General features: G+C 38.4%; 1 protein-coding gene across 1 annotated transcript; it reads right to left on the reverse strand.

Annotated features, from left to right (window-relative positions):
• Positions 1–90: 90 nt before the first annotated feature.
• On the reverse strand, positions 91–20,057 carry igfbp2b (insulin-like growth factor binding protein 2b). Its single transcript, XM_056754221.1, has 4 exons — positions 19,712–20,057; positions 8,210–8,367; positions 4,931–5,071; positions 91–3,608 (listed from the first exon to the last, which is right to left on the reverse strand). Exons 1-4 carry the CDS (start codon positions 20,055–20,057, stop codon positions 3,450–3,452), a joined length of 804 nt encoding a protein of 267 aa, XP_056610199.1. The 3' UTR covers positions 91–3,449.
• Positions 20,058–22,392: the final 2,335 nt, after the last annotated feature.

The following is a 22,392-nucleotide window of genomic DNA, read 5'->3' on the forward strand; positions in this document are numbered from 1 at the left end:
TTCATTCACGGAAAGCATTCACGAGACAACACCAAAACAAAATCATAAAAATGCACAAGACGAAAATAAAACCAACTAAGAAGTCATGGCTCTGAATGGTAATACATTTAATCATTGTGGATTTTATTACAAGAATTTAAAACCAGCGTCTATTTTTGCATGCATTTATGGCTTTTTCCATTGCAGTTGTACAGAAAATTCAGTTTACGTGCATGACACAGGACGTAAGGAGCATGCCGTGTTCAGAACGCTTCGAGTAACAGACGTTACTTAATACCGCCGCACCTCCCGACACTCAGGATACGGAGGGGAAAAAAGGATGTGAGACGTTGGCATGGCACATGACGTTTGGATTTGCTCAAAAAACTCCCTCTGTCATTTGTTCAAGACTCTCCAAATACAGAGACCTGCTCTGACAGTTTTACACTGCACCAGATGGCAAGAAATCCTTCCCACCGTCCCTCTGGCTCCAGGCACGGCACAGCATCGAAACGTTCACACGGACACACACATGTACGTGAACGCTTCCATCCAATTGGAAGCGCTCTGGCAGATCAATATGGCCGAAAACCACAGGGATTGGTTTCACACTGTTTCCAAACTAGGCCAAACTCGAGCTACCGTAAAATGTTCTGTACTGCCGGAGGGCAGGCAGCGATCTATTTTGGAAACAAACCGAAACGGAAAACCCGTAGCCCGTGTCTCAGGGAATCTATCCGCGAGGAACTCGCATGCGAGGCCATTGTGGTCAGCCATTCGGTAGTAATTGCGTGTACTTGACAAATAAAAGAAAGCTACTTTTAAAGAGATAATACTGTATGAGTTACTGAAGGTTAATGTGTCTTATATATGATATAACGGGCATACGCGGAGCTGGAGATCCAGGGTTAAGAATCTATGTTTAATGTTAAGGATCAACGCTAAAAATGTACCAACTTCAAACACCATGGGATGTAAATGCCAGCGCTCTTTCCTAGACTAGAAAGATAGCTCTTGTTTACTAATTCCTGGCCAAAATTTGGTGAACGCATAATTTTTTTGAAAGATTGCACAGTAAGTTGCTTTGGAAAAAAACGTCCACCAGATTCGCATCAGATGTGCGTGCACATCATTTGACGAATCCTGGTTAGGCAAACGTTTCATCTCTCACTCTCAGTTTGAGACGTTCCCTCACTGGACAGCACGCATGGCAAGATTTGTGAGTAACGACAACAAAAAGTGGAAAAACAATAATGTTTAACTGTAAAATACTTCTCCTCGATTGCTTTTGTTACGTTACATTAGATACACCCATTTTAGCATCTTATTCATTAAATGTCTTACAACAATAACTAACAAAAAATCATGTTCGAGAATTTTATTCTAACTTTAATTGAATATATGAAAACACCATGTTATGTGTTTTACTCATAAATGTGTGTTGGCACGGTTAATGAAACAGACCCAATCTTAATCTCCAAGCTCCACTTCTGGTCAATTCATTTGGATAATAACTGGGGTAATATCGCTCCCCGTCGCCTCCGTCCCAGGACTTCTGGCATGCAAGGTGAGCGCAACCCACTGGCACAGCAGACAAAACTGTGTTTATTTATATGCACTTAACCCACTTTATATCACATTTGTCAATGTCAGGCCCGTGTCCTAATCTAGCTCTCTGTCAGCACATCATTAGTAAATGTTGATCCTCAACGCAAGCGTGCACACACAACTTGCATACTAGAGAGAACAGAGGACCATCAGCTGCCGGTAGCGGAGACGGGCGTAAGTATAAGCAATAGCAATGATTGATTATAAAAACATAAATTGTTGATTTTCTTCAATACTTTAAAACGCAGTTAAGTCTAGTAATAACTAAACGATAATATGCCAAGATGGGGCCTTTTCGTAAAACTTGTACCAGCACTGAACGCCTATCTGAACGCACAGTCATGCAAAAACACAAAAGTCTAGGATTTTCCTCTTACACATATCTACAAAAACGAACAAATGTGCATAAACAGTACTCGTTCCATCTTGATCTATCTGTCGAGTTAATTTGTCTCTAAAAAAACTGAACAAAATGCGCGAAGGAATAGTTCACACGTTCTTCCGTCATTTTCACATCCTCATGTCATTCCAAACCTGCCTGACTCTCTATCGCCTGCAGAAGAAAAAAGATTTAAAAGATTTACAACAATGACTAAGGACACAAAACATTTCTCTAATTATCTACTTTCGAGTTCTACAGAAGAAAGTGTCTGAATGACTTGAGGGCAAATAAAAAATATATGATTTTTTAGTTTGGGGTGAACTATCCCTTTATATGACCACATATGACCACATCTCTCCTCAGAGCCGTTAAGAGAGGGAAGAATTTTCGAGTGTCACGTGATCCGTGGACCTTTCAGAATTTTCTCTTTAAATGATTTCTTTCTTTCCTTTTATATTCATTAAATGACTAACGTCTTTAAAAGGGTTAAATGTTCATCACAACCGGTCTGTTTTGCTGCTGCTCCATACGTTACTAGTAACTTCCGGGAACTATTGAGAGGCTCAATGAACCGCCATTGGTGTGAAAAAACTGTTCCATTGGAGTCAATGGAGTTGACGCAACTCTCTCTCTCAATGGCTCTGGCCAAGATGCTACAAAATCCTCCAATCAGACACCTTGATCACTGTTCAACAGATAATTCACTCAACAATTCTGGCATCATTTACTCATCCTCATGTCATTCTGAATCAAACGCTTCTTATTCTGTGGAACACAAAAGAAGATGTTTTGATGAACATTAGTGCTGCCAAATGGCTGCCAAGCTCCACAAAAAGCGACGTATAAAATTCCAAATCTTCCGAAGCCATATGATAGCCTAATCTGCAAAAAGATTGGAATTCAATCTGATGTTCACTTAAATCGTGCTCGTTGATTTTGAAAAAGAGCCTTTAAAAAGACACGAGGGATGGTTATTACAGAATTTTGGGGTGAACCAATTCTTCTTCATGTCATTTGCTTGGTCATATCATGTGCATTAACATGCCAAAGAAAATCGTTCAGGAATTCGAGATGCTGTGTTTGAGATGTGTTATCTCTACAGTCAAGCACCATTTTCATTGGCTCTCTAAAAACAAAAGGCCGGATAGTCAAATAAAGGACATGTGTTTTTTAGCGAACAGCTGCACATGCTGTATATGAGACTCCCTGAAAAAGCTCTACAAGCAGATACCGTCACACGATTAATGGCACAGAACACGCCTATAAATAGGCCGAAAGAAAAACAATCATTCAAAGTTAAATTTAGGGTACAGTTATCCGGATTTGAGAGATGGGAAGGTTGCCTTTGACTTGTCTTTGCCGGCATGCGACTCATTCCAGCTCCTCACTGACAATATAGACCTACATATTTGGAAAATACTGTATACACACATACATACACACACATATACAGAATTACAAACATGAACAGACGCTGTGTCTATTTCTGCAGGTTGGTGGGCGGCTCCAGCTCGGGACCATCAAAATACTGACTGCAGTTGGGGTCTCCCCTCACTTTGGGGGACGAGGGAATCTGGATCCCAGTGTGAGGGTTAACACACCAACACTCGCCCCTCTGTCCATGGGTGGACATGTGACACTGGAACGAGATAAAAAATGAGGGTGGGGTTACCGGGGGTGTTGGGAAGCAGTTAGGAGGGCTTAATGAAGCTCTAGGGCGACCAAAACCGCCCTATCGCCTCATTTGGCCCAGCATGTCTCTATGACCCCTACTGAGTGCTCCTAAAACGAGGTCGTAATTGAAGTGGACGTAGCTGACGCTGAAACCTAAAATAGGCATAAAAACAACACATTTTCAATTTTGTCCTCCATGAGAAAGAAGAAAACCTGGCAGTTACAGTACGTACACGAGGAACGGGATTATTAGGGGCGAGGTACACTGAGCTCTGGGTAAACAACAAGCCCGACTGCCACTGTGAGACTGTTTGTCCTGGATTTATCTGCAGCATGCATTGTCCCATTCCATCTCAGAGCAGAGAATTTATGTCGTTATTGTAAATACAGCCAATTTTTCTCACATGGCTTATGGAGTTCTCAGTTTTGTCTCAACTTTTCTCAAATGTTTCTTAATCCTTATGCAGTTTTCATGTTTTTGTTACTAAGCTAATGGGTCTATTGGATCCACAGCAAACACACTTTGCATTGATTTGGTAAAAAAAACGTGTTTATCTTGAATAGATTAAATAAAAAAAACACTCTTTTTTGAAAACGGGTCCAGCAGATATAAACACCACACAAAGGTCACATTTCTAGAACATTACTAGACACAATAGTGCCAATTGGTGACATACATTAAGAATTCAGAACTATAACAAAAATAATAGCTTGAATCAATTTTTTCTCGGGAGAATTGGATGAGAAATACTAAAAGATCAAATCAACATATATAATATAACTTTTTAACAGTTTTCGAGCCAAAAACACACAATAAAATTAAAAACTTCTCAGATTTTTCAATCCCAGAATAACATTACAGAGCCATTGTTAAGATCTCTTCTGAAATTCTCAAGCAGACAAACACACATTTTCTATGAGGTTTTTCACCAGAAGATCATCATTTACTTACCCTCATATTTAGGAACAAATGTGTAGTACAATGCAATGCAAGACGCTTTGGATTAAATCGTCTGCCAAATGCATAAATGTAAATATTCATGTCATGTTGTTCCAAACCTGTATGAAATACAGTCTTGAGTGAAGCACAAGCAGACAATTTTTTATTCAAAATTGAATAATATTGAGGCCTATTGTTTGTGAAAATACAATGAAACTGACCGGTGAGTCACTAACGTTCAGTGGCATATTGTGTTTCAGGAGAATGACATTCATATGGGTTTAGAAGAACACCAGACTCTTTGAAGACCTGATATTGTAGGCTGATGTAAGAATTGGCCGGTTTACCTGTTTAAGGTTGTACTGTCCTGTAATGTCACAGTTTGGGAAATTCAGGTCATACAGATTCTCCAGTGGTCCTTTGTTGTCATGGAAGGTCATCCTGGAGATCTCTTCCAATACTCTGTCCAGTTCTTGCTGACATTGACTCTAGAAGATCACACACACACGTTTGCATCACTATATAAGTAATCACTTTCATTTCCTACACGTTTTCTTCCAATTGCCATGAAAATAGATGAAAAAACATCACTGTTTGTTTAAACGTAAAGTGTGTCATTTCTTACCAATAGTGGCACAAAACATAACTGCAAGAATTAAGTTTTTCCAAACAAGTTTTACCAATCCCTTCAACTATATTGGTTGGATAAACAGATAGTCCTGGCTTGCGTTTTGAAATGAAATAAGCAGCAGACTGACAGTTGAAAGGGGAGGAGTTAACGGATGCTCTGCCCAAGCCGTCTAATTTACACCATTTGAGATGGATCATTTCAGGGTGGAAGATCATTTTAACTGAAGATTATGAGGGTACATGGCCTTAAAAATAGAAAATGACCTACATTGATAAGCTTTTTGCTATAAACGTTACAATATTTCATGAAAAAATAAGAATTGCAATTTTTTATTTCACTGGGACTTTAAATTCCCAAAGTTTCATTAGTAAATTTTAGACCTGTGTTAAAAATTAAATATGCACATGATGATGGTATTTAAAAAAGTAGATAAATATGATTCAAGTATGATTTAATGTTTCTGGGCCCATCTCTGAAATACAATCTTCATATTCACGAAAAAGAAGACGATTACATTCTGTGAACCTTAATAAAACAAATCAACCCCTGGGACATGAAAGTGCTCGTAGCTGAAGAAAACTCCACATATGAAAGAAAAGCGAGATAAACAGCAGGCCCGCGACCTCATAAAGACGTTTGCGCAGCTGATGTTAATCTCACACTAGAGGTAATTTTCTGGCTCGATTCTTTCTCCCCACCTCTCCGCAAGGACAGACGTTGGCATCAAAGTCCATTCCAGACTCCCTTACTTTCTTTTTCCTCCTATATCTCTCATGATGGCTGCTCCACGCTTGGCCCGGGATAAGAGGAGGCTGGGGGCGGAGAGCCTGCCAGGGATCTTATCCATGTGGATGAAAAGTGCTCCATCACAAAGCAATGAACGGCCCCCTGCTGTCATCACGAGTGACGTCGTTCCGCATTCTCAGTTTCATGAGACACCTGATGAATACGCTGCTTACTTATCACGCCCGAAATGCCATATCCTCGGTTTGAACATCACTGCCTTGTCATTTTTACTTTCTGTAGCCTTCTTACATTTTCTACATCAGCAGAAATTTACAGCATTATGGCAATTGGCATAAATATGAATTTGTGGGAACACTTTAGTTTAGGGACCAATTCTCACTATCATCTTATTAGATGCCTATTTTTAGCATATTGGCTGATTATAAGTATTAATAAAGCACATATTCAACATGACCATTTTCTTCTTCCTTTATCCTACCTAATACTATATATGGAATAAAACTACCTTTCTAACTATTAATATGCAACACATTTTGTAGTTTACTGAGGCAAAAGTCACAGTTAATGGTTTATTAATATTGAGAATTGGACATTAAAATAAATTTGACCGAATTTGTAGGAAAAATCAGTTTGGCGCTACTGACAGCTAGCTTTAGGGGATCGGTTAGTTGTTGTTTTCTAGTATGAATTAATACAAATTAAATAGAAATTTCCATCAGGTCAGGGTAGATATTGATGTTTCAAAGTACTGTTACGCACCCGATCAAAACCGTGCTAAGAATAACATTTCAAAACACCTTCGAAGGAACATGAAAGATAGCAAGAATGTAAGACAACACAAATAAATAAAATATCAAGATTCAAGACGTGAATGGAAATTATTATATTTATACCAGGTGATTCCAATTCCCAAAATTAATAATTCGCCTATTTTAGATCGGCCAGTTTAAACCAAATGTGTGCGGTATCCATTGACTTGCATTGGTTTTGTGTTTATACGATAAAATAGCGGATATCAGCTTTTTTTGCAGATCAATACTCTTCCGGACTATTTTCACGACAGATGAAATCCACATTTCCTTGTCACCTGTCAGCAAAAAACTAATCTACGAGAGCCACAGTGAAAACCAGAGAGGTCTCGCCAACTACAGTAAATTAGCAAGACAATTTGTCTGTTGGCTCAGAGCTGTAGATGTCTGATAGAGAATGTTCATTGTTCCTGGTGGTCACTTGGCTAAACATTCGAAGGTCCAGGTAAAGCATGATCCGAGTCCAAGAAAAGTTAATTAAGTCCACGCTGAGGATTTGTGTGATGGCCAGATTCGACAAGGGCGGCCTCATTCCTTCTTTCAGCAGCTGTTCTGCTTTGGCAGTCCAATTGTGACTGCCTGCTGTCATTGGACAATGATTTACACTCCTCAAATGATCGGTTTACATAGGAGATTTGTCAAATGTCAAAACCTCGAAATTTCAGAAACAGTCTTAGTGCTAAAAAGAAAATAAGGTAAGCTAACAAGAGGTTTGAATCCTAATAATAATATGTATACAAAACAAAACAAAGAATGACAAACAGCCTCCACAGTATTAAAAAACATAAAGCTTTGTACATAGAAAATAAATAAATAAATAAATGCACATAAGAAGTGCGAGACTGTTTTTGTGTGAATGCGGTGTGTAAATCTGACAGCCAGAAGGGGGCACTATAGTATAAAGATCAATGACAGGGCATTTTCCTTGACCGGCATCGATGTTTCCCATTGTATTGATCTCTATAGGGTGAACCGATAGTTACATCAGGTCAAGTATTTTGACGGTCAAGGGTAAACCTGCACACTGCCTTTATTAACCACAGTAAATAAAAGTTGTCGCTCGGGAAAGCATTTGCTTAATGAATAAATGTAAATCCAAATAGTAAATAACCATCCATGCGCATAAGTTTGTTATTTAAGGCCTTATTGAAAAGCACAAAGCTTAAAATGTGTTTAAAGATTCAAAATGGAAGTTTTGAGGTTTGTATTTCACGTCCACTGGTTTTGAATGCAATTATATACCAGTGTAATAAAGTTGACTTTTAACAGATTTTACATTTTATACATGAACAAATGCATTTTAGTTTCCAGAATTTTGAACTTTAATCCAACTAAATGCCTTTTTTTCTAATATTACTTGCTTTTAACTAGCAAGTTCGACCATGTGACTTCATGATGGGCCAAGCAGACCTGACAAATGCTGACGGTCAGACACTCACCTGTCTGGGGTGAGGCACTCTGAGATCATCCTGGGGGCTGAACATCTTGGTCTTCTGCCTGTTTAAATGATGCTTCACTGCTATTTCTTTGATGTGCTGGTAGTTGTTGTCCTTGGTGGGTTTCTTCTGAGGAGGGGGCCGTGTGGCGTTGACCTCCCCTGATGGATAGAAATGAAGATTATGTAATAATTGTTGTTTTTCATTTTATCGAGCTGGAACTTGAATTATATTGGCCATGTCCCACAACACGTTCAAGAGAAGCATTTGAGTAGTTGACAAATAAACTGTACATGCGTCCTGCGGTGTGACAACAAAAATGTAGAAAACAGACTGATGATAATATATTATTTTATAATATTAATATTTATAATATAAAATAGCATAAGAGAGATTTATCCTCAATGTTAGTTTTTTTTCTTCAATGTTGGCTGTCACACCGTAGGACACATGTGCGATTGATTTGTCAGCTTCCCACATACATTAGACAGTAAACTTTGATTTACTTTTCAAACTTTCTTACTAACGTGTCTGAAAATACTCCATACGTTGCATGCACGATCAGGTCAGGATCAGTGTTCTGGCAGAACATCAAAGTGCAGACTTAAAGAAAGAGATTGATCAGAGCTGATTCAGATAGTCACAGGCGCTTGCGAAGAGACGGCCGACTTTTAAGTCAGAACATGCCTGGAAAGTCACAGCTGAGATGAAGTAGATCTACACAAAAGTCTTTGACCTTCTTAGTTTTAAAAAAGTAATGCCAAAATCCATTACGGCTCATGTCAAAAGCAGCGGAGATGCCATTCCTTTAAGTTAAAGGACGTAAGCGTTTTGATTCTTGGACCAAAGGCCAAGGTTGACACCGAGAAGAGGGTGAGGTCTTGTGGTCCTGTAGCTTTATGTGACAGGTCTCCAGACGGGTTCATTTATGGGCAGAGACGGACTCCCCCAGTCCTGGGTTCCATAAAAATGATGTCATTACCCTTTGTTGGGATAGCCAGTTTATTACTTTCAAGGCTGTTATGCATACTAGGGTATTCTGTGTATTACATTTTTTTGCAATTAATATAAATGTATCTGTTCAAATATGATGCTGTGGCTCTGATTCAAATTGTTTATTCATTTAAAAAAGCTTTATATCTTTGTGCCAAGAAAATACTCCACTGATGAAACTATAATTTATATCTTCATCTTAACATGCCACATTAAAAGTTGAATTGCTTAAAGGTATAGTATGTAAATTTCACATTTAAAACAAATACGTTCAATACAACAACAACACCGTAGCTTCCTGACTACAAAGCTAATGGAAATCAATCAGACGTAAATGAGAAATCAAATTTATGGATGATAAAGTAATAAAGTTATATCTCGTTAGACGTAATTCATCTATTACTATTTAGTCAGATGCTCTTAAAATGATTACTACTGGTTTCATAAATATATAGCCTACATGGCACTCGTGCTAAGTTAAGAACAAGACATAATTGAAATAATAATCGTACGTTTTCTGTCAGTAAACGAATCTAAACAGTAGCTCACTTGTCTAGTTAAACACATGCAAGATCTGCCTAGTTGAAATTTGTCTCTCTCCGTTTAGGAAATGCCACACCATTTTTGAGTCTAGTTTTATCTCTCTTGTTTACATCTTCTTGTCCCAAACTCTTCTTGGGTCAGTTGGTTGACCCGTACGTTCACGGGAGTTGTTTTTGCTGACAGAACCAGCTTCAAACAGTAAAGAATAAGTGTGTTCCATGATTACTGCGCAAAACAGATAGTTGCTACAAACTAATACTTTTGCATTTGTCCCAGAGACTGTTGTCATGGTTTTCTACGGCAGTAAAAGCGGAAACCGAGGGTTATGCAAGACTGTTATTACTCGTGCTCGTACTGTTATTACAATAGTAGAAAGCGTAACGGCCTACATGGATCACGTGTCCAGTACGTGTCCTTTGTTGAAACACAGATTTTCTAACGATTTACAATCTTTTGGAAACATTTGGAATGTTGTCAACTAAACAAAATATAAAGCATTTGTGTACATTTGCCAAGTGGTTTTCGGATATTTTACTGCACAAATGTTACATATTATACCTTTAAATAGCTTCAAAGTAGTTTTTAGAGAATAGACTGACTGTTAAACTACTTTAATTTATGTGTTGCTTGTAGTTTGGCAAGTAACTTGAAGCTGCAGCAAACCCACATGATAAAATACTGTTGTACACTAATGTTTAAAATGAGAATTCTTTCATTATTTATTCACGCTCACTTCTGTAACAATGAGTGACCGAGCAGAGAGTAGATCCAAATGCAGTTTAGAATTTAATTAAATAAACAGAGACAAAGTAACCCAAGGTGATCCTCAAGCAAAACTGGAATGTCAAAACAAAGACCGAAACTAAACAAAGGAAACATTAGGGCTTAAATACACTGGGCTAACAAGGAAACAAGAAACACCTGGGGAAAGTTATTAACACGAAAAACTACAAAAGACTACAAACATGCAATGCAAACAGGAAGTGACCTAACAGTCCAACATAGCAGGGTAACAGAACAGATCATAACAACGTCTTTCCAAACCTTTTTTAAAATAAGTTATTTTGAAGAACGTCGGTACCCATAAACACTGAGACATTTCTCAAAATATCTTCTTTTGTGCTTCACAGATAAAAGAGTCATCTAAATGTTTTAAAGAACATGAGGGTGAATAAGAATAGATTAAAAAAAATTCTACACCTTTAACATCCATGTACACAATCAATTGTTGATGGAAAATGTTATAAGAGAATAAAAGATTTGTTCAAAATGTCTTTTTTTGTGTTTCACAGGAAATAACAGCATACGGGTTTGGAACATGAAGGTAAGTGAATAATAATCATTTTCATCTCAGGATGAACTATTCCTTTAAGGAAAATCTGTTGGTCCCCTTAAATCAGGGGGGGTATCAAAGCACTGTTTTTTCTAATAACAAATCCACAGAACAAACTTCTACAAACCCAGTATGTACCAGCAGATGTATCCCCCCTCTCTTGGTTATGTCACGTTCACACTGCGGGTCACTTGGACTCTAGATGTCCCTTTGAAACCCTCTTCTGCATTCAGGTCTATGATCTCACTGTCAGTTCTGCGTCTGCCCCACCGGCACTAAAGATCAGATAAACGCTCAGGACAGATGCCCACAGCAGTTCAGTTTAAAGGAGCTCAGAGGTTTGCCAGACACTGAATACTCTTGAGCACAATTGTAAGGAACAGACCTAAAAATAGTCTGTGAATGAATTCGCCTCATTTAAGAACTTATTGGCGTCTTTCCTTTACTGCAGACACCTGCCATTACATATCCTCTAAAGCATCCCTGTTCCACACTCTCATCCCTCGGCCCACACCAGCAACACCTCCCACTCATACTTCATGTGTCTTTCCGAAAGCTGTGTGTGTGGGCTGTGTGGTTGGGGAATGGAGAGGAAGTCTTTTCTTCATTGCTTCTTTCAGGGAAGCATGACACGCAGCTAAAAAGTCAAGTGCCACTTGTGAAGTCTCGTACGGGTTCGGTTTCGCAACACAGAGCGATTCATGCATTTTTAAGCATCACATACGTTTATGGCAAAATTCTAAGACGTTGCATGTGTCCTTTGCAGAGAAGGCAAACTCATTGTGCATTGCAACAAGCGCTGTCCTTTCTAAATTTGGGTTGCCAGATATATTTCAGTAGTATAAAGATGTTATTTTAGACTGTTGATAGACAAATCGGAGCTCAGTTTGAGACTTTGCTGAGATCTCTTCAGAAACTCGGATGGAGGCATTTGTGAGACTCTTTTCAAGAGAAGAAAAATGGATGTCTGGGGGACATAATCAAAAAATATTAAATTTGTCTTATAAACAAGCTCAATACGTTTATAGTCTTTTTTTCTAAATAAAAAAATAGTTCTTTAAATAAAAAAGCTCTTTTCATTAAAAAACACTGACAAAAAAGGCACTTCTGCTCTAGTTTAGTTTCATCTGCTACCATCCATAACAAGGCTTCGAAAACGTAAATCTACACATACTTATCTAATAGACTAAAATAACTTTCCACTGTGATTGTAGGCTTAAAATACAAATTCCAGATTACTGCCATACACAAACACACATTGGATGACACGCACAGCTCTTGTCACGCAACATGAAGCCCTCGCTCACTTTGCTGCCCCCTTTAGGTTCCGTCCGGCTTCCTTAAATCCAAGGCCCTATCACGACGCCCCTCCGTCCCACTGCATGCTGGGAAAACAAACCCAAGAAATTGGCATTGATTGAAACCTGTTCACAGTTTACCCTTCTGGTTAAACATTTACAGAAAATGCTCTTTCAACCCACGCAGCTACGAAGAGGGAGTTGAACGGCGATGTTGTTTTTCCAAACAGGCCGCAGTGAGCTCCTGGCTCGTACGATGTGTCAGTATTAAGAGCTAAGGCAAGAAAAACAAGCAGTCGCGATGCCCGCGCAGCAGGGCTTTTATCTGGCGCTCTTTCTGCGTTACATAACCATACGGGCTATTAGAAAGGTCGTAACTTCAAGGACCCACCATACCACAATAAAATGGTGTTGAATGTAATTTAATTTCTTCTCTTTGGGGAGCTACACAAGTCAGAGGAAAACTATGCCAGTGTCCGGTAAAACAGGACCAGGTGCGGGAGAGTTTGTGAATGCTAATTATTAGTCTTCATGAATGCGGAACGGCTCGCCTTGGGCATGTGCAAAGGTTTGGAGTTTTCAATTTGATATGGCTTCCATTTGGCCTGGCACACGCTGTGATCACTCGCTGAGCTACAACAGACCTGAAACCAAAAGGAAGCAAAGATATGCTAACGCTGGTCTCCAAAATAGCCAGTGCAGATTTAAAGTGTACTTCAGCGTGTTACTTCGGCGTGTTATGGTAATCGATTCAACCATGGAAAAGGTTCTTCTCTGTTGGCTTAGTTTTCTTACTTCCCAGAGAAATAATCTAGAGATAATCTAGGCTTGAACTAAAGTCATAGTACACTAGCAAGGAGACCAATTTAGACATATCTGCAATGTAAGCTTTGGGAGTTCTGTAAAAACAACAATTGTAATACATTCAAATTGCAATTTAATACTATTCACTACTTCAGAAGACGTTAACAAGGCTGGTCCAGAAGAACTTCCTGTTTCAGTTTTTTAACACTGCACAATCGTTTTAACAGAACACAATCAACAGAACTTTTAAAACTGAATCAAAATATAACGTGGTCTATAACTCAAGTTCCGCCTGTTGGGGTTGCCATAGAAAGTATATGTATGCACATGCAAGAAAAGACCTACATTAGACTGGTCTGTACACATTTTATCATAGTAGTTTTGGTAAATTTACTAAGCAAATAAAGGCAAGGCTGTGCACACTAACTTTTCAATGACAAAACTCAACGTCTTTTGGAATGTCATGCTACACTTTAAAAAATGCCAGTTCTTTTCAACCCAGCGTTGGGTCAAAATTGGCCTAAAGCAATCCCGCACTTTCAGTTGAAACATCCCAGCATAAGTTGATAACCAGTGGTTGGGTTCATCCCTTTTTGACCCAACGCTGGGTTGAAAACACCCATCATTTTTTACAGTATAAAGAGTGATTGTATTTATCTCATAAGACATTGCAAATCAAATCTTCCACTGAGACAGACCCACCTAGACATGTATAATTTATCTCAAGACCAACCCAAATGTGATCCAGGAAAACAAAGTCTTAGGGGTCAATTTTTCCAAAGGGAGATTTTTACATCTGAAAGCTGAATAAATTAGCTTTCTATTGATAAATGTTTTTTTTGCATATGTCAATATTGGACGAGATACAACTATTTAAACCCTGGAATCATCTTTGAAATTGCTGATCAGAGGCGCTGTAGCAGGTCGCTGCTAAGAAACAGGTTTGTTTTAACTCTCTCATTTGGCTTACCGCTGTAATGACGTTGTGGCGAGTAGATGGACCTGAAAGCTGAACATTTAAGCTTTACATAGATACCAAACTTGAGTGGGTGATTCTTAAAGATCGGCTTGCAGCAAGTGAAGTTTGTAGGTTTGTTTCCGGCCATTCTAGTTAGCGATTTTGCTGCATCCACTCACAAAAATAAAGTTTTTACATATTTACGGTAGGAAAGTGGAATATACAGTAGATTATGATAAATCGTCCAATAACAGATGCAGAGATCCAATACGTGTCCGGGTTTCATAAAATCTAAACAAACCACCCAGGGCAACTTATGAAACAGTTGCAAATATAACTTTCTCTCTCTCTCTTCTGCTCTCTCATCTTATCAGAAATTACATATGCGAAGACTAAACGGTACTGTTATACCATCATAAATCACAGGCATACTGACAGAACCCAGCAGCCAATGTACAAAAAATTAAAAAGTTCAATGCAGACAACAGATTGTGGCTTCGGCTCATATTTTCAAGTCAACACAAGCACGCAGCGCTACAATGCGTTCTGTCTATTTTAGAGATTATTAGAATAAAGGGTTGTATATAATAAATGTATTATGGTATCAGGTTGTGAGCCGCACCGGTGGCTGTGCAAGAAAGTTCACAAAATTCAACTTTACACAAATGCACAGCGATGTAATGATGACCATGAAGTAGGATGAAAAGGCCATTAAGACCAACAGTCGGAGCGGTTGACTTATTAACAAACCTTATTAACCATAAATGAAATCACCTCAAATAAATATCCTCAAGATTGGAATCAGACTACTTTAAAAGTTAATGTTTCAGCCTTTGAGGAAACAGCTTGAAGTCAGTGTTTTCCTCAGGAAATGCCTTGGATTCATTTTGAGAAGAGCTCTGATCTCTATTTGGCACCATAGCAACTGCATCGTGTCAAGAAGTGCCTGAGCTCTAGTGCGTGACAACTTATAAAACTCTGTGATAACATAACACATTCGGCACGGTGCTAAGCGTGGGCTTATGAAGATGGGCTGCTAAGTACAGCAATGATGAGTTTATAAGAGAGAGAAAGAAATAACAACACTCCGGAAATACTTGAAGACAGCAAAGCACGATTTCCCTTTATACTCAAGCTCTGTTGGTATTATTTTCTTCTGATATCTTCCGTGCAAATGGCCAAGATTCACTAAGGGGACACACACTTTATATTTTTTAGCCACACATGCAGAAAATTCCCACTTTATATTTACTTAGCACATTCATGTCTGCAGCATTATAGCACATACTGACAGATTGCATGGATATTTTTATATTTCTCCATATGTGGAGGGTTTTCTACGATGGCCTAGGGCAAAAAGGGTGAACAATTTTCGTCAACTAAATCACATGTCTGACACCCCAGATGCCCCCGAGCAGAAGTAAAGTCACAGCGCCTACATGGAGCCTCGCTGGGGTCGCAGGTCTCAACAAGCAGCCGACACTCAAGGCATCCCCGCTGCATGAGAGCGTGTCCCAGCACATCACAACCCTGAGGGCCATCACGCTATACACAGAAAAACGCAGAACATCAGGTATAAACTGCTAACTTGGACAAATATGAGGGAGTAATCATATGCGTTGCTGGAAAATATAAACGTGTGAATAGTCAAACATTTTCGCTATTGTTCAAAAGTTCAAAACTCATTTGTAGTTATATTTTATTTCACATTTTAGAAAACAGAATGCACATTTATATTAATACCATGGAGACTTATGTTGTGACTAAAATTCATAATAAATCAAAGTATAAATGATATATTATACTACTGTATTTCATCATCTTACAGTCCAGAATTTGCAAAAACGCAGCTTCTTAAGTCTCAACTTGAGATTCTTTTTAAACAATATTTAAGGAGTTGAAATCTATTCTTCACTCATTTATTCTTCAGTCTTATTATTCAGTCATCCATTTAAGAAAAATCTAGAATTTAAATTTTTTTAAAAATAATATTTCTAACTACAAACATAATTTCATACTTTTGAGCACATTCATACTCTTCAAGATCACAGGAACCATTTCAGTCAAGTGAAGAAAGCCAAAAAATGTAAAACACTTAAGGCCACAGGTTTCGTTCTACATTTTTTTTTGCAACGCTAGATATAGAAAAACTTGTATTCTAGACTTCTCGCATGCAAGCAGGCATCTGTGCACAAAAATCTGTGCATTGGGACCCAAATCGTCTCATCAGGTGCATGTTGGATCATGTCAAAGGCGAGAGACTGACACATGAAGCAAACTAAAGGTGGTTCAGTTCATTCACGGTTTATAGCACGCTTTCTATTAAACGATGATGCTAGAGAATTTACAATCTATATCACCAGCTTTAAAGCAACACGTCTATAACTGCTGAGATGCAATATCACATCGCCAAATCACAACAGGCAGCATTAACGCAAAAACATGCAAGGAGCACACAGACAATTCAAAGGTCATCTTGTACTGAGTTTTTTTAATAACACAAATGACATTTTTTTAAAGTTCTCTCTCTCTCTCGCATTAATTCATGCGTTCAGATCTGACTGCAGAACAGGCATGCAGTGCCGCCCACAGGAAAGAAAAAATCACTAATGCGATGATCTCTTCAATGTCTGTTTCTCCTGAACAGCAATAAGATTGGCTCTCTTTAGAGTATTCTTTTGGAGTTTAGAGATGTCAACAATACCCTAATCTGTGCCAAGAAATATGTCCAATCTTTTTTATCTTGACAATTTGATCCTTTAATTCTTTCCATCAATCCACACTGATTCCCTTTTGGTGTTTGTGTCATTTGTGTGTCATTTGTGTCCACTTATATGTCTTCTACAGGATTTTATAGAACATCTTTGATTTTGTTGACACAAAAATGAAACATAACTAAGAACTCAAGAAATCTCCTGAGCTATAAAAGAGCAACATGTGATGGATTTTCCAGTGGGCAGGACAACACAGACACTTGCCTTTTTTCAATATTTCCTTATAAAATGGCTTTCACTAAATATTCTTAGAAGACAAACTACACAACCTGCTGTACATGCTTTATGTGAATGGATGTAACCAAATATTCAAGTGTGGGGCAATAAAAAGGAAAAAGCTCATAAAGAAGGAAAAAGCTGATCTGAATATTGCACATAGTCATGTATTTCAAAACATTGTTCATTGAAATCCCACTCTGTGTCTAAAAAATGACACTTTAGCCTTAAAAATAGTTGAGTCTCTAAATTTCGCTTGTGTGTCAAACTCTATCAAAGGGTTTGAAATGAGCACATTAAATACCAATGGGTTTGGCCAGTTCTCTTGTTTAGTGTTTATTAGTATCCGAAATACACCATTCAGATGCTGCTCAGACACAAGAGAGTCTGGACAGGCCTCTGTGAAAAAGTCCAGTTTGTGCCAAGAGATGTTAGCCTTTCAAACTTGATTTCTTGGACATTTGACAGCGCAGTGGAATAATGGCAGCAAATCAGTTTCAAAGCAAAGGCATTTGGCACATTTTAATCATCAATAATTAGAAAATTCTTTATTTTATTAGGAAACTAGGTCACATACTTTACTTGTATAGCAAGGGCCGACAGTGGTCATCCTGGCCGCTTGAGGTCTCATGACAAATTAAATATTTAGAGGGCACCATCAGGGGAGAACTGTTTATTATTATACACTTAAACAAAAATAAACTCATAATAATCTACAGTATAGCTACAAGTTAAATATGATAAAACTATAAAGTGAAACGATAAAACTTTTACCTAAATAACTACTTGACTAGCGCATATCTCAAACTGATCATTTCAAACCTGTCGTCTTTCTTTCTTCTGCAGAACACAAAAGAAGATATTTTTAATAACGTCTGTGACCTATGAACATTGGCCCACATTGACTTCCATTGTCACAAAATCACTGAGGCATTTCCCAAAATATCTTCTATTGTGATCCACAGAAGAAATATTCATGCGTGTCCTTCTGAAACCTCAAACGTCCAGGTACGTCGTATTTCAAGAAATTGAAAAAACACTGTCCTTTTTAAATGATTAAATATTGTTTGGTTGACAAGCACATTTTAATATTTTTAATTTGTTAGATATTTGCAAAACCCAGTGACGCATATAAAGGTTAACTAATAATAATGATTTATGGCAAAAATATAACACAAAATGGAGATGCAAGGTTTTAGAAGGGAACCACGGATGCGGTTTAGAATGGTATGAGAATAAAGAAATGAGAGAATTTTAATTCTTGGGTGAACTCTCTGTAAGGAATACTTAAAGAAAGAAAAATGGAACGTCATGGGTCTTTCATCATTTGCTTTCTAGATGTTTTCTATTTAATATAGCCTACTTTATATACTTAAATATGTACGTTCAAAACTTCACACACCATCTCAAAGTCACGTTGCAAATAAAAAACAATGACTTGCTATGCACTGGCAAAAAAAAGCTAAAGCACACTATGCTGCTCGCGTGCTTACGGAAATAATGTGGAAAAAATTATAAGCAGTCCACCTCACTCGATAGCCAGTTAAATATTGGCACGGCTACTTGAGCATTATCTCACACGATGAACCCCACACGCAAAAAGTGCACACTCTGTAACATCTTAGTCAAACCTTTGCATCAAGTGAAACTTCAGAAAACGTTTATTTCGAATGTCGTTTAACTTTCAAGCTGCAATACATTACCGTAGTGTTACATCCATGCTTTACAGAAGAGATGCATTGAAAACAAAGCAATGACAAAACATCAGTGTCAACAGTTTAACAGGTGATAAGCTTGTTTGCTTACAGAGGAGAACAATGACCCCACGGTCAACTGTTTCCACACGAGCTGTTCTATTGCACACTGAAGACTTGATTTCAAAATTCTGCTCCCGGTGTTAAAGATCATCAATTGCTTCCTAATCTAATCAAACACAACATCAGATGACATCAGGCTGCTATTGATCTAGTTTGAGTGCACGACCAAAGAACAAAATTACAAAATGAATAAAGAGTCTATTCCGACTTAACATATCTGGTTTTGACAAATACATTTTCATGACTCTTGTCTTGAGAAAATTAAACAAGGTTTTATTGTAGTAAAAGTTACCATGTTTTACGACAGATGATCAACAAATGTCATTAATACTCTAGTGAGACCTTGGTAAATTTGAAATAGAAAAAAAAAAAACTTGTTACTATAATTTGCATAGAGGACTTTATAAAGCTTGCACTGTAATCTAGCCAATATGAAAATAAGTCAGACATTTGTATGACTTTTAGATTTGCCTAATTCCATGGGCAAAACTTCACAACATGTTTCCAGGAGTTGAATGTGTGCCAAGATTCTCAAAACGCGGACCAAACAGAAGTTTGACCATCTACAAAGGCCTGTAAACAATCCAACAAGATGGTGGAAAACAGTGCCAGAACAAAGACCCCAGCTCTGATACTTTATTTGCATTTTGATGATTTCACAAGACCAGGGACATGAGGAGAGATCCGATCAAAGCGCAACATCATCTTTCCCGATACGCATGCGGTTGCGCATCCATTTATTTTACGCAAACAAGTCATGACAACTCACCAATATGTACCAGCTCCGGGGTGGTCATGGTGGTCTCCAGGTCCACTATGATGTCGCATCTCCCGAGCCCCTGGAGCAGCTGATCCAGCTGTAAATCCGTATTCGCACTCGGGTAACACCTCAACCCGCTCCCGCATCTGGGCGTGTAGACCCCGCACTGCTCGCCCTTCTGCCGGGCACAAACGGGGCAGCAGCCGCAACCCGGTTCCCGTACAATCTCTGCGCAAGAGCTGGTGAGCTTTGGGCACGCCGCTTGGCGCTCCGCGGTGCAGCTCGGGCAGCGGAACACGATCTCCATGAGAGAACCGTCCAGGAGGAACAAAGCGAGCAATGCAGAAATCATCATCTTTACAGAGGGATGGATGATCTGCTGGCGACTTCAGGTGGAAAAGTTAAAACGCGTTTGGAGACAGGTGAGGTCCGCCGGAGAGCGCTTCAGGGTCCTATTTGCTGTCATGTTACTCCGCATCGAAAGCTGGCCAAAACGCACATATGTCAAATGAACGTCGTTGAATCGATTTAGGTCGACTTTTCGCTGTTTCATCCACGGGTTTCTAGAGAATTAAGCGCGTTTTGGAGAGGAACGCGCATGCGCGTGTGTTTGTTTTGGTTGCACTGTTGACTTACCCCTGACTAAAATTGCCATAGTAACCATAGTTCCGGCCAAAATACCATCATTAGCCTGCTACGTTTATTGTTGTAACAGTAAAACTGTAGTAACTTGGTATTTCAAGAGAAAGAAAATTACTCACATTTTTAAGTCTACCTGTTCTTGTTCCTGTTGCTCAAATGGCAGATTGATATTTATTTAATTTTATTGAATATTATTGAATTATGGGAACACACATACTGATAAGATTTTAAACAACTAATGCACTGGAGATCCTTTGGAAAAGGTGTCTGCCAAATGCGTAACTGTAAATATTTGATGTTTTCACGTGTGCCTCTGCAATTGAGAAATGTGCAACCAGCATTAGCTCTTCGTCTGTGTAAGCACATGGGTTGTTAATGTTTTATTTCTGGCATGAATACCATCATTAGCACTGTCAACTTGGTGGACAAAATGACTCAGTGTTTCTGTGGTATGTTTTAATCCCACCTTTTGATGTTCTCAAATTGAAATGTTTGTGTGGTATTAGCTTTTTTGTGTGCTGTGTGCTGTTCCGTGTAAAAAAATGAGCATTGCATGGTTCCAGGCAAATACCCTTATTAGTTTCAATAATAAACTGTGGCATCTTGATACTTGAGAACACACAAAACTAAAAGTCTTGAAACATACTGGTTAAATAGGACTCAGTAAAACTTTAATAGAAGTAACTACTATGGTGTTTTTTTGAGGTAACTGTTTGACACCTTCTTGTGAAATATTGCCCCATTTGTTTTGGACAGATTTTGTGATCAAATGCATAAAATATGTGTTTAGTGTGCATTTAACTGTGTTTTACTTGATTCATTTTCCACTGTTTAACTTTCTTATGTTGTTTATTTTAGTGTCAACTCTATTCGTACTTGTAAACACGGCTAGCTTTGTAGACCACACTTATTGTTGGCTCCTACATCAAAATATGAAAAGTTCTGTCATTTATAAATCTTAACCAAAAAGTTGTGACTCTAAATTTGGATCGGATAATATTGAGGTGTTTTCTGCTTTGTGTGCACTTTTCACGTGATTGTGTACTTTTATTTTTCTTGGCAGAAAAGTTGTCCTTGACAGTGAGAGGTCATTACTTTTTAGTTAGTTTGTTTGTTTTGTCAAATCATGAATCCCTGTATAAATCCAGGGTTGCGTGTGGTTGACTGAATGTTGATTTATGAGCACAGAAACAGGCGCTGACTGAGTAACTTTAGCGTTTAGTAACAAGCTGTCAGTTTGTTTAATGGATTGTCTATAATTTTAGAATTTATTCGTGCCTGTGCGGCCAAATATTTTTGAAAAAGTCTCGACTACTGTAGATGATTTTCTTAAAAGCAGACCATGTTATGTTTCTGTTTTTCTTAATGCTTCTTAAAAGTCGGAGATCATTTTCAGATTGACACATCGTGCTAGGTTCGGTGTCTCAAATGCTGTCGGATCTTGACGTAAACACATGACACTGGTTTCAATACCGAGAATCGAAATTTCAGAGTTGTTTCTTTAAATCTTTTCTTTTTCAGAAACTCTCCTATGCGTGCCATGGAAAAGGAACATCAGGCAGGTTTGGATCGACACGAGCGTGAGTGAATGATGAGAGAGTTTTCATTTTTGGAAGAAGTATTCCTTGAGGAGCGAAGGAGATAGAAACAGAAAGAGCAAAAAAACAGAGATTGAAAACATGATGCGTTTTATTTTGGAAAGTCAAATAAATGAACCCGAGAGGCTGCCATATTACTCATGTGTCTTTCCGAGGTCACCAACCGGAACATCGAAGAATCCCCACCACACTGCTTATGAAACCCATCCATTTATAAACAACAACCTCAGAGTTGATGTTCTTCTACCACACTAAATATGGGATTTATTATATGCATTTAAAAATAGACGTGTGTGTGTGGGAAACACATTCCCCGTTCGATCTTAACTAAGATTTTCCATAATTAGAAATTTCCTCGGCTGGACATCAAAGCTTCAGGAAGACAGTTGAGCAAACTGATGGACACCCGCCTTCTACCCATGTATGGGAGCGGAGAACTTCAGGGGAAAA

This window comes from Triplophysa dalaica, chromosome 8, assembly GCF_015846415.1.
Source record: "Triplophysa dalaica isolate WHDGS20190420 chromosome 8, ASM1584641v1, whole genome shotgun sequence".
Taxonomy (NCBI): domain Eukaryota; kingdom Metazoa; phylum Chordata; class Actinopteri; order Cypriniformes; family Nemacheilidae; genus Triplophysa; species Triplophysa dalaica.